Source organism: Balaenoptera musculus, chromosome X (genome assembly GCF_009873245.2).
Source record: "Balaenoptera musculus isolate JJ_BM4_2016_0621 chromosome X, mBalMus1.pri.v3, whole genome shotgun sequence".
In the NCBI taxonomy this organism is placed as follows: domain Eukaryota; kingdom Metazoa; phylum Chordata; class Mammalia; order Artiodactyla; family Balaenopteridae; genus Balaenoptera; species Balaenoptera musculus.
Window position 1 is genome coordinate 31,214,079 of NC_045806.1, and position 13,869 is coordinate 31,227,947.

The 13,869-nt window shown below is 36.4% G+C and overlaps 1 protein-coding gene across 1 annotated transcript in view; it reads left to right on the forward strand.

The window, feature by feature from the left end:
- Nucleotides 1-2,779: 2,779 nt before the first annotated feature.
- The window catches only part of CFAP47 (cilia and flagella associated protein 47), a 489,567-nt gene continuing 478,477 nt past the window's right edge, over nucleotides 2,780-13,869 (forward strand). The window contains 3 exon segments of the mRNA XM_036839258.1: nucleotides 2,780-2,974; nucleotides 6,691-6,842; nucleotides 10,265-10,380. Coding sequence (XP_036695153.1) covers nucleotides 2,780-2,974; nucleotides 6,691-6,842; nucleotides 10,265-10,380 — 463 coding nt within the window.

The following is a 13,869-nucleotide window of genomic DNA, read 5'->3' on the forward strand; positions in this document are numbered from 1 at the left end:
AATGCCTTGTGAAAATAATGGATAATTTTTCTGTTAGTTTATGTTACTGCCATCCAGTTCATGCTGTTCTACTATATCCAGACATTAGTCTCATCAATCTATTCTTATTGGCATGGCTCTTCATTATCTGGAAGAACTTTTAATCCTATGTAATCTTAGTGAATTTCATTTTATACTATCCACTTTTAAATTATTTTATAAACACGATGGTTACCACACTTTTAATACTCTTCTGCTTAAAGAAGTTCTTTTTACCCTCTTTCAATAACTCCTGTTTCTAAGTCAGTACTCTAACCACTGTAATAGATTTTCCTGGACTTCACTCAGACTCTTTTCCAAAAATAATTTGAACTTTTGAAGATTTTAAATCGTGAAAGTAATATCCACTGTTTTCCCTTTTTCCCTTTGTCGTCAACTTTTTCAGTCCCTTAAACATGTCTAGAAGTAAACATCCAAAAATTGTACTAGGGATCATTTTGCTTGCTTCCTCATTGTTACCCCTTCCTTAGTTTTCAGAAACTCTACCCACCATTAGAGTTTCCACCAGTTAAGTATGAAGTAGGACTTCTGATGTCTATTTCACATGGCAAAATTTATAGGTAATTGATAGGAGTTACGTTTTTTCTCTTAAATTAATTCAGAGTAGAAGTATGGCAAGTCTGCAGTGGACGTTTAGCGTGTCTCTGCTTAACATTCAAGTCCCCATTATAGTATAGTTCACCATTTATTATAATGAGGAACAAAATTTAACCTTGTTTATAATATATAAAGTATTCCAGTCAGAATACCTACTTTGATTTTTATACAGGAGCCCTGCCAACCATGCTGCCTTGGAAATCTGAACAAAGATGAGCACAGACATTTCATCCATGATACGTAACGAGCATTATTCTCCATGAAGCTATATTAGAAAATGATATTAGAAAATGATATATATAAGGTACAATTTATCTTTTGAATTACTGTTATGTAAAAATCTCTTGTTGTTATGTTATTTGTCCAGCCTTAAACTAACTATATAATCATGCATAGTTGAAAATTTTGGCTAAAAACAGCTTACAGTTCACCAAAATATGCCTTTATATGGCCATTGTTTGATAATGGAAATTGGACAAGACATTCTGGAGTTAAACAAGTAATGCAAATGTTACAGTACTTCATCTTAAGTTTACATTTAAGGTAGATAAAGTAGGTAAAAAATCAAGGAGGCTTAATTATAGTTACTAAGGGCAATGGATTGAGCTCTAGGCTTGGGGAACTTGGAGAGAGCTATGTGACACAGTTGATGAGAGTATGAACAGGACAGGGAAACAAAATTGTTCTCCATTTGATTTGCATCACTATATCTTTAGGATCTACGCAGAAATCTAGACTTGAACCCCAAAATTGCCTACTGCCCAGAATGGGCAGTCAAGTTCTTTGGGCCACTGTTGTCCTCTCAGTGCTGTAAAATTGTCCTGCATAGGGGCTCAAAGATATGCACTGGGTTTGTACTGTGATATCATAGTAGTGATTAGCGTAAAAATCCAGGTGTGACTCACATCTCCCACTTCTTAAGTCAAAATATATAGAATTTCAAAAAATGATGCAGATGCTTTTAATCAATCATTTCATAAGAATTTGCAAATAATAATGTCTACCACCACTACTTCCACTGTTTTCAACTATTGACGACAACAATTCCAAGAAATTTTAAAGCTTCTCTTTATAGTTACTTTATAGTAAAGTAATAACTTATCAATCATCTTGGCACTGTGAGAATCTTGTAAAACAATTGTGGGAAAGTTTTCTACAAGGATATTTAGGTCTTGAAGGATGAGTAACTGTTTGGCCAACAGATGGAAAAGCTAGTGCCCTCAGAGTGAAAATCATGTGCCATGGCAAGGAGGAAATGAAAGCACCGAATTATATACAAATTTTAATGTGAGTGGGGAATTCTATATAGTTTTTAAAACAAGGGAGGGGGAAAGTAAAGGTCAGTGGAAGAAACTTGTAAAATTATAAGAGGCAAATTTAAGGCAGGGAAATACCACTCATCTAATATGCTTAGAAACCAAGGACCATCACAGCAGATGAAGGATGATGACAGACAGTAGGGACTGGGCAGTGTGAATTTGGACCTGTTGGAAAGGTGCTCATCTAGCTATGAAGATGTCTGATCTCAGTCTTCTGAGCAGTACCTTGTTTCACAAATGTAGGAACTTACACCTAGAGTAGTTAAAGTTCCTATAGCCTCTCTACTCAGTGTGTGGTCCCTGGACCTGCAGCACTGGAATCACCTGGGACTGTGTTTCAGATTCTTAGGCCCTGCCCCAGATCTACTGAGAACAGACTCTGCATTTTAACAAAAGACCCAGAGGATTGCTATTAGATTTTTAGAAACGCTAGCCTAAAGGTAACTGAGCCGGACACCTAGGGGGCTCTGACTCTGCTTCCATTGAATTCCTCCGTTACTGTTATATGTTGCTGCTTTGATAGACCCCATGGGCACATTACTTCCACTGCTCTTTAAGCTTAATCTTAAGAGAGGTCTAGGAAAGTGCCCAGCCCGCCAGTGACATCTTAAAATCCTGCCAGCCAATGGCAAAGTGAGATCCCTCTGGGATTTCGGCGACCAAAGCAAGTTTTCCGGTTACTCTGACGACACCTGCGATCCTGGGGTTCTTTCGCCAGACGCCTGCAGCTTCGGTTGAGGTTTTCAACTCACGCAGCTTGGGCGGCGTCCATGCTAGTCATCGGTCAAATCTGCAAAGGTTTGTGGGATACCTAGAGCACGGCTATGGAGTCCGAGAGGAGCTCACTCATGGCCCGGGACTTGGAGACCCCAAAGAAGGATATGCAGCTGCGGGTGATCCCGTCGGAAGTGAAGTTCCTGGACGCGATGGCAGGGAGGGTCTACTGCCTCCCAATTACCGTGCACAATCTAGGCCGATACAGCCAGAAGATTCGGTTTCAGGAGCCTGTCAAGCCACAGGTAACACACCCAGGGGTGTTCAGAGCAGGACCTCAGGGGGGCCGCTGTCCGAGAATGCCTACCCACCTGGGCACCTGCTTTGTCCTGAGGAGTAGGAGCCCGGCTTCTGCGGGGGGTGCGGGCAGGATTGAGCTTCCTGGGGAGCGGCGATTTAGTGTGCTGGCCTTTTTGTTTTGTTTTGATGTTTTTTCCTTTCTGCTTGGGGCTGGGAGACAGGGTGGAGAAAAGTCGATCTGGAACCTCCCAATTTCTTCATTGGGAGTTTGGAAAGAAGGGAAGAGGATTTCACGTCTGTCTCCTCTTAACAGCCCAGAATCTATGCTTCATGATACTATAGAATTATGACAACAGATTCTCTATTAACTGCCCTTTGGATCATAAAGTGCCTGTTACTCCAGATACTGTAGGATAGTGGAAAGGTTTATTATTTCGTATTCTAACAAACATTTGTTGAGAACCTGCTACAAAATAGGCAGCAAGTGTTAGGGATGTAAAATGGAGAGAGTCCTGCCCTCATAAGACTTAGAAACTAATGAGGGAGTTAGTACTAATAATCAGCAAAATTAATGTTCTGAGAGGCTATCCCTATCTTCTGATTTAAAAGTTGACAAGAACTTCATCTCTATCTCACTGTTATTTTAGATTATCTGTGAAAATGGATGGATATTAGTTTACTGTGATCATCTGTTATAGGACAGGTGAAACGAATTTTTGATATGTAAGTGATGAATAACTGCATTTTTTTGTGGGATAGTTCTAATGATAATATTGAATGCAGCTGGACTTCTAGATACAGAAATGGAAAGGTATCTATGATTTAATTAAAATCACACATATTTGTTTGTATATATATAGATAAATGTATGGTAGTGATTAGGAGGGCAATGAGAAAAAGGACTTTTATGTTCTACTTTTTACACTTAGAAAATTGATGTACTATTTACCTACACTAAAGTGCACAAATCTTGAAAGTAAACCTTGATGAATTTTTATATACATATATCTCCACGTAGCCACCACTTGGATCAAACCATAGAATATTTCCAGCACTCCAGAAGGTTCCCTATAGCACGTGGAGTAATCACCCCATGGAGGTGACCACTATACTAATTTGTAATGAACCAGATTAATTTTGTCAGTTCTTGAGTTTCATATAAATGGAATCATTCTTTATTGATTTTTGTATGTACATGTTTTAACAACAGTAATGTGTTTATTTTGTAATAAAATTGTACATCACAGAGACTATTAACTACTCTTTAAATCAAGAAGTACCTGATTACTCCAGACACTGTAAAATTAGGGGAAAAGTTTATTATTTCATTAACTCACTACCTATTTATTGAACAATTGAATGTATATCTGAAAATATTTTCTTTTAAAACTCAAGCTGGCAGCAAATCCCAGATGTGGGCAAACACTATTTTATGTATGTCCAGGAGACACTTGTATGGATGGTTTTTATGCAGTCAGAAGAAAAATAATATAATTAGTTTTACTGTGGTTTTTATTTAGACCACAGGTCTTGACATTGGCAAGAGAATGGCCAGACAGGTTTACTAGTTAGAGGCCAAGGCCATGAGTTCAGTATCTGTTGCAAGATCATGATATGCACTTCTGGTCCTTCACAGGCATAAAGGGAATTAGGGAAGGGATAGATTAGCAAAAAGTATATTAACTGTCTTGGAGGAAGAAAGAAAAAATAAAAACAGGGCGCTACGTAAAGGGCATTGTCATCATCACTGTTGTAATTATTTAGGAAATGATTCTCTTAACACACAGCAGTGCTTGTTTTCCACGATCCTGCCTTGCCTATGTATTGAGTACCCACTATGTGCCATATGCAGTGCTAATGCCACCTACTGTGGGTTGCTGTTAGAAAATTAAGACACAGTCCTTATCTTCAGTGTTTTGCTGACTCGTGTGGCCTTTGGTTCTGTCAGGCCAGTCTTACTTGTAATTGTCCTCTTACCCCCATGGCTCAGACTTCCTTTTCTTTTGACCCATGTTTTCATTCCTCCCTCCTGCAAGAATCACCGCCTTCCAAATCCCACCCATCTTTGAGGGTCAAAGTGAGTTCTCATTTTCTGAAACAAGTCTTCTCTTATATTATCTCCAAATTATTTCTCCCCTACTGGGTACTAATTGCATTTACAGACATTCATTATAGTTTGGACTTGTATCCAGATGGCTCCTGGTAAGTGTTACTTTCACCTCAATGGTCAGTTCATAAGCTCCTAAGAGAAGGGGTGGTGCCTTACACACCTTTGCAGACCACTCAGAGTGCTGAGAAACCTGTAGTTTGGGCACATGCTGCTGAAGTACTAGTTGCCCTTCTTTTTTAAAGGAAGATGGTCAAACCTGTTATGTGGACTTCCAGCACCCAAAGACCTATGTGGGGAATAATCTATCCCTTTTTTTCTTACTGTTTGGTGATGGATGGGGGTTGAGAGTTGGGCTGTTGTAGTTATGAGGTGTCAGAATCATTGTTTGCTGGAAGTATGATGCTTTCAGACCAGTGGTATCAACACATCACTCCAGTTCTCTATATCTCTCATTGCTGGAAAGCCCTGCTTAGACTCAGTCTGACATTAAAAGCCCTGAATAATTAATTTCAACTTGACCTCCATTGTTACTTATTGAAGCTCTTTGCCCAGCGAGGCTAGCTTATTAACTGCCTGCTAAGAGATTATTTTGCTTATTCTTTTCTCTGCGTGTGCCTGAGATATTCCCGCCTCCATAGGGAGCACCTTTCTTGCTTCTTCTCCACCTTTTACATCCATCCTCTAAGCCTGGGTTGAGTGTACTCCTTCTGAGCCCACAGTAATCATGTTCTCTCATGGATTTTCATGATACTTATGTCTGCCTCACTAACATGACACTTGATTAGTCCCTGGCTTACATTATTTAATTTTCAAAGGGTATATAGTCTGCTTCTTTAAAGAGATTATATATTCAGGAGATTCTTTCTAGTTGTGGGGAAAGAGCTTAAGTTTTAGAGTCAGACAGATGTGTGTTTTGAGTCCTCACTGACACAGTGACCTTAGGTATTAATTGCACCTACAGGTCCCAGTTTCTCATCTCTACACTGGGAGCCTTAATATCAGCCTTACAGGGTAGAAGTGTATTAAGTGAGCTAATAGACATCGAATGCTTCACCTACCAGACGTACTCAACACAAAGCAGTTCTTCTCTTTCCCCCTTCAGATTTTTCCTGGAGTCTAGCAAATGTTTTTCAAGAACAAAAGTTATTTTTCCTCATTGATCTATTCCTTTTTATATTTCCTCCAAGTTATGAAGTCCAAGTCCTTATGCAGAAAGTATATAAAATGCTGTATGTATTTATGATTGTATGTATGTGTGCATGTTTATATTGTGTGTGTATTTAGACTGAGTAACATTTTCATTAGATTGCTCTTCCCTTTGTTTCTGTATTCTAGTACCTAATACTTCTAAAGGAGCCCATGAGCATTTACATATTTCTTGACTGACTGCATTTTCAGTTTCAGTTTGTGTACCATTAAAAGCATATCTGAAGCATCTAGAATCTGATAGGTATAAATATGGTCATTAAGTCTTTGCCTTTAGGGCCGGAATATTGCCTATGTCTTGATATATCTCTTGAAATAATGTATACTCCTAACTACAGTTGCTCATACTATTTTCTTATTAGGACTTAAGATGTATAATTTGATTTTTTTTTCCTCCCACTGAAGTTCAAACTGATTTTGACCAATCTGGATAAAGCACTTGCTTCTGGCCTTCAGATGACAGCTATGGTGAAATATCATCCTGATAAGAATGAAGACACTTTTGACCAACTTCTTATTTCAATAGGAAACAAAACAATAGAGATCCCTCTAATTGGGTATGTATTCTTCATATTTCGTGCTAATATTTTGAGCACTCTTCAAATATTAAGGGTCATAGTAATATTTTGTATTTTCTATGACTAATAGGGCTTTTTGTATCTACAGTTTCCTTACAACTGAACTTAAAGAACAAATTTTTAGCAAATTGTAGTGTTCAAAACAAATGGAAGACTAGTTTTCCGTTATTTTTTAATTAAAATCATTAAAAAATGTCCAACAATTGCATATTTTCTTTTTTTCCCCTTGAACTCGCACCCTATTTTATTTCCACCATATTTTCTGTAACTTTCGATAGCAAGATTTATTAAAGAATGCTATTTTTGCTGTCTCTACAATCTTACTTTCCATTCTCACTCCAGCAAACTCCAGAGGGGCTGTTTTCCCCAGCTTTCCAGTGAAGTAGCTCTTGCATATTGCCAGTCTGTTGGTACCTCCTTTGTCTTTATCTTACTCCATTTCTCAGAAGCATTAGACACAATTAACCATTACTGCCTTTGTGGGCCACTTTATTCTCTTGATTTCCCTGCTACTACACCTCTTCAATGATTGTTCCTTCTCATCCTATGTTATTTTTTTTAATTGAAATACAATTGACATATAACATTGTGTAAGTTGAAGGTGTACATGTTGATGTGATACATTTATATATTGCAATATATTACTACCATAGGGTTGGCTAACACCAGTATCACATTACATAGTCATCATTTCTTTCCTGTGGTGGGAACAATTAAGGTCTAGTCTGTTAGCAGCTTTGAAGTTTATAATACATTTTTGTTGCCTATGATCACTATGCTATATGTTAGCTCTCTGGGACTTATTTATCTACTAGTTCCCAGTTTGTACCCTTAAACAGTATCTCTCCAATTCTCCTACCCTCCAGCCTCTGGTAACCACCCTTCTACTTTCTGTTTTTATGATGGATGTATTCCTAAATGAATTATTGTGAACCCATATTCACATTTTAATTTAATTTTAAATTATTGTCATATTTACTTCACAGAATTTTAAATAATGCAGATGTTTGACTTCAAAAAAATCAAAATGGTGTTTTTTTGAGATTGGCTGAAAAATATGGACTGACATAATGAATATAATACAGAACTAAGTAACTGGTTTGCAGATTAACTTTAATACAAATAATTTATTTGACCAGGACATTGTGCTTTTAATTTTATATTGAAATAAGTATAGTTCTGTTCATTATAAAATTACTTGTTAGAGCTACTGTTAAAATTTTTGTGTTTTTTTTTTCACATACATACATGCATGATCCTTCTTTTCCCAGCAAAATATGATTCCATAGGTGTTATTCTTTTGTCTCTGTTTGTCCAGCACCAGCAGAATTAATATTAGAATATTAATATTTAATATTAATATTGGTATTAGATATAAGTCTTTTAATAATTTCCCTTGCATTTTTTCATTTTCATAAACTAAATTTAGATGTGCAATTATTTGGGTTCTCAGTGTTGTTGAGAAGTTCTGCTTTCGCACAACATCCCATTCTGCATAGGAGTCAAACAGCTGACACATGTTAGGAAAGGAATAAGCTACTCCTTTGCATCATTGGAAGGTATTTATTTAGCTATCAGAGCATCCCCGAGTTTGGAGACCACTGGTACTTGGCATTAGTGTGTTGGTCATTCCCCTCTCCAGAATTTCCTTCAACTCTGATCCTTAGTCAGTGTTCAACTGGTAACTCATCTTGCAGAGAGCATTTGGAGTCAAGAGGCACTTCTTCTGATAGGTGGCTCCTTTATTGTCCTCAGAGGTCAACTGTCTTGACGTGTTGTGGTGCATATGGGGCCAGAAAAAGTTTTTTATACAAGGAGAAGAGAAACCAGTAGGAAAGCCAGAGAAACTGTTATATATTGCCATTTAACCACACCCTTACTGCTAAGGTTAAACCATATATATGTATGTGCATGTATGTACATGTATATGTGTGTGTATGTGTGAAGATTCTTAAGAAATTCTTCTTAAGATACTTTTCCACATCTAGCTAGAGAAAAAGTTTGAAAAAACGTTCAGCTTCACATCTTATATTGTTTGTGTAACTGGTTCCTCTTTTAGATCCTGTAAACTATTAATGCAATTATGTATACACATATAAATATATTGTAAAGAGATGTACAAGGTCATTGATCTTTTCCTGTCAAAAAATTACAATCTCTATGAGAAGAACATGGGTATTTCTTAGACTATGCAGCATAAGTAGGACATTCCTGGCTGATCTCTGGAATGTCTGTACCTATCCAATAATACACAAACACATATAAACACAGATCCCAGAAAGAAGGCCCAGACCACCAATGTATAGGCAGTATTTGTGAATGTTTTGTTCAGGTATTTTTATTTATGAATTTTGGTGTGTTCGTATGTATATGTGATTATATGTATGTATGCATTTATGCTTTGGAGGTTGTATCCTAAGTGGAGTAAATTACTTAATTCATGTGTCTGGCACATAACCTTAGGACTCAATAAAGATTAGTTATTACTATATTTATTACTGATGCTGTTGTTATCGTTGTTAGGTTTCTAAGGTAATGTACTTGAAGTCTAACAAAATGGATTCAAGTTTAAGTTCCCTAATGTTATATCCAGATAATTCCTTAGATAAATCATTTAAGCTTTTTAAGTCTTTGGCTTTTCATCTGTAACCTAGGAGCCGTAATATTTACCTACCTTTCAGGAAATTTGTTAATATCAAACAGGATAATATACTTAATGGTGCTTTATAAACTATAAATTATTATCCAGATATAATATATATGTATATGTATATCATTATAAGATGTGTATTTAGGATTAGAATGGATTTTTAAAACGCTTATGAAAACATATGCTACAGGCACGCTACAGTGAGTCCTTTAAATTAGAGACACACATGGAAAGTCAATTGTATCCTTTTGTTCTTAGACCTTGTTTTAGTCCCCAAGTGATATTTTATAGTATCACAGCTTCTTTTATTTCATCAGATTGGGCATCATCCAAACTAGTTTACTTTGTTCAGATAACTTGCACCCTTTTGGGGTCGGGGCGGGGGGGGGGGCAAAAGAATGTATTATAGGCTTAGGTGGAGATTCCAAAACAGAGTTCCAAATATATTTTGAGCTATAAAAATATTGAGATATGTGAGTAACCTCTCAAGGTGAGTACTTGGGAAGGCATACCATGTACTTATGCATAAAGTCTGATTTCTTTATTTAAAATGTGTCTCATTATCTTTTTTTTGTGTCTTTATTTTACAATTTGTTTTACTGACAGATGTGCCACCAGCAGACCTATAAGGAAACTGAAATATCTTTTAAGGGGTTAAGATAAAAATATCTATATATGTCCCCCTGTGGATTTAACCATGAGGTTATAGTTGTTAAAGTTCATCATATGGTCCTCTTTTCTCCTCTTCTAGGTTGATTCTATCCTGTCAACTGGAAATTGAGTCAGAAGTTAATTTTGGGACATTGGTTGCCAATAGTAAAGTATATTGTAAAGAGATTAATATCATTAACCATGGCAGAGTACCAGGTAAATACTTTCTGTCATATAAATTAACTTACACTTTTGGAAGAAAATTGGTACTGTTTGAAATATATACCTTCTGCAATTAATGGATTCTCTGATTCACCCTACCCCTCCAAAAAAATTATGTTATTTGAAAAAGCTCAAAACTGAAGGTCCTTAAGTAGGATGACTGTAAAAGACTGATAGGCAATATCAGGAAAGATGAAGCTACATCCTTATGATTGTTATTAATACAACCTGACTCTCAGATGACTGATGATCTCCCTGAGGATAGAAGGCAAGGTGGTGTCGTGGAAGTGACATAGTCCTTAGAGCTTTCCAGAGATAGAATCAGGACACAGTGCCTTACTAGCTGTGTGATCTGGGGCAAGTATCTTTAAGGACATTGAACTTCAGATTCCTCATTTATAAACTGGCTAATAAAATATACTGTGGTTAATTATGTATATACTTAAGGTTGTAATATGGTACTTGACTTACCACAAGCACTCAGTAAATATTTGTTTTTTCTCGATCATATTCAACTTTGAATTCACATGATGATCCCTAGAAGGCTCTTACTAATATTTTGTTGAAAGAAAAAGTGCTTCTCTCTTCTCCATACTGGATTATTTCTAGACATTCTTACTGTGACCTAAGAGTTTCCATAAAGGCATAGGTGTGCCTGTGTCTTTGTGTGTGTGTGCACACGCATGTGTGTATGCACACTCTTCATTGATGATATACTGTAGGCATAAAATCACTTATCCTTTCATTCACTTGATTGGATGGTCAGCATCTGGGATGATAAGACTAACATTTTCCCCAAGCTGAGATGAGGACTAGCTCCAGACAGGGAGGGCATTTCTCTCTGAGACTGCTTGTTGGACACATAAAACAGGTCTTAAATCCAAACCCGTTTTACAGTAAGTGAGGATGTTCTTCGGGGTTGCTTGAATGAGCAGTGGGAATTATTAAGACAAAGGCAGTCTGTCACTTTACTGATTTCTTCTGGGATATGAACAAATAAAACTGATAGTTGTTCCTCACTGAATGTTATTCATTTCACTTTCCATGCTTTGGTTTTTAAATGGCTGAATTTCTGATGCCTGTCAGACTGTGGAATATTAGGCTCATTTGTGGTCTGACTCCAGTGTTAAGGATGAACTCTCTTATGGTGATTGACTGTGGGCTGTATGGTCCTTCAGATTGTCTGGTTATAGAGCAGTGATATGTAATTGAGAGAATTTTATTTGTATTCTTTACTTTCCAAAATCTCTCTTAACTGTTGTCCATTCCAAAACCTTTAAAGTTTTGATCATATCCTCTCTTTATTCTAAAATCTCACCAAATTGTACAGTTTTATTACTTATAAAAACTCTCTATAAGTAAAAAATATATAATTTTAATTTTAATTGAATATTTAATATTATTTTACTTAATAAAAGTATATGTGTGGACCCGAGTCCCTACATTTTAGGAAAAGTAATCCACATTGACTTTTAGTACTGTATTAATATTTTGTGTGTGCATAGTATTTGTAGTTAATACTATATTGGTAAATTATAATTGAGTATTATGAAATGTTAATTACTCTTACCTTACTAACTGAAACAAATTGTTATCAATGAATCACATTTTCTTAGTGCTGACTTTGTCCCTCATTTTTGGAGTTGAATGATATTATTTTTTCCACACTTACCAAAATTGATAGTATGTTTTATATTCACAGTAGCAAGTGCCCGTAAAGTGTCATAAAGTCCTCATTACCCACAAGCACAATATGTAAATATTCATGAGAATTATAATGTATTTTCATGAAGAAAAACACTTAGGCAGAAAATAGATTCAGCAACCAAAGATGATTTTAATAAAATTTTCAAAAAGGATTTTATGTGACAAATATTGTATAGTTTTAGAGTCAAAGATCAAGTGTTTACAAACGTGTATGTGTACTTAAGAGGACATTAAAAAGCCACATTCAGCAGATTAATGATTTGTATAGCTTTGTTTTCTCTCTCTGGTAGTGTCACTGAGGTTATTATCTTCAGTTTTATAGAAGCTAGTGTTTATGTAACAACTTCATGATGTTTTATTTTAATAGTTTATTACGCAGTAACCATCCCTAGATTTAGCTGAAAGTTGTTGAATACATTTTGTTGTCTTGCCCCTTATAAGAATGTTTCCTAAATTTACAAAGTAGTGCTTGTCTTTTCATCTTGAAAAGACATGGTTTAATCTTTAAGATGTTTCTAATATTAGTGTTTTGTGAGCTGGGGAACTCCATGTTCTCTTTTATGTCTTTATTGTTTCTCAGTTTTTATCATTGAAGATTGAAAAAACATTATTTTAGCATGCCTTGAATTGCACACATTTCCCTCTTCCCCTCTTGAATCTTTGGGTACTTTTTCTACTACTGTGTTATGATGTAGAGTAGTCTTTAAAGTCCCTAGTGTGATCTTTACACACCATTTCTGGGTTTGAACAGCTACCTTAGGACTCCTTTAGGTTTTTTGGGGTTATTTTGCCCCAAATATATGACCTTTCTCTTGCTCTTAATGTCTGCTGTCCCCCTTCCCCTGATCATCAGTATCATTTCTCTACATCACTGTCTAGAAAAGCCTGGCATCATCTGTAAACCAGAAAATTTGCTAAAGTGGACCAGACCCAGGAGTGGTCCTCAGAATCCTCTCTAACTACCCAGAGAAGCACCCACTACTTAATTGTCAATGCATTTTTTTGTTTTGTTTTCATGGAAACTGATGTCATGAAATCTCAACATACTTTTCATGCATAACACAATGTTGGGCATATACCAGGCATTCAGTAAGCCTTCATTTAATTGATTTGACCTGGAGCAAGGTGTTCCAGGTCCCAAATCTTGGTTACAATATTAACTGGCTGGGAGGCCCCAGGCAAGGAATTTACACTTTCCAAACATTCATTGCCTCCCTTATACATTAAAGATAAACATAGCGCCTTCCTCCTCTAATTGTGGTGACGATTAATAAAATGCTTAGCACACTTTCTGACATATATTAAGTGTTCAGTAAATATTCATTATTGATGTTAGAATTCTTCTTCTTCTCCCTCCTCCTTAATTCTCTTTTGTGGACTGCTGTCCGTTTTTTCAGTACATTAGAAGTGAGTGTTCCTTAGGATTTGTCATAGACCCTCATGTTTCCTCAGTCACCCTGCTCTCCCTAGGCAATCACTTCCATTCCTGTTACTTCACTGAAGTCTGTACAAGACTTTGCATTTCCTTCAGGTTTTTCAAAGTTAACACGTCTAAAACTAAACTCCTCAACGTCTCCCCCAAACTTCTCCTTTTCTGTTTTTCATTGAATGTCACCACCATGTATATGGCCAAGTCAGAAACTTGACAAATCCTTGACACCTCCCTCCTTTTCACCCTCTACCCCCTTACTCAGTCAACTATTAAATCCTGTCTGTTCACTTCCTTATAGTGTGAGTAATCCTACTTTTCTCTGTCCCATTGTCACTTTTTTACAA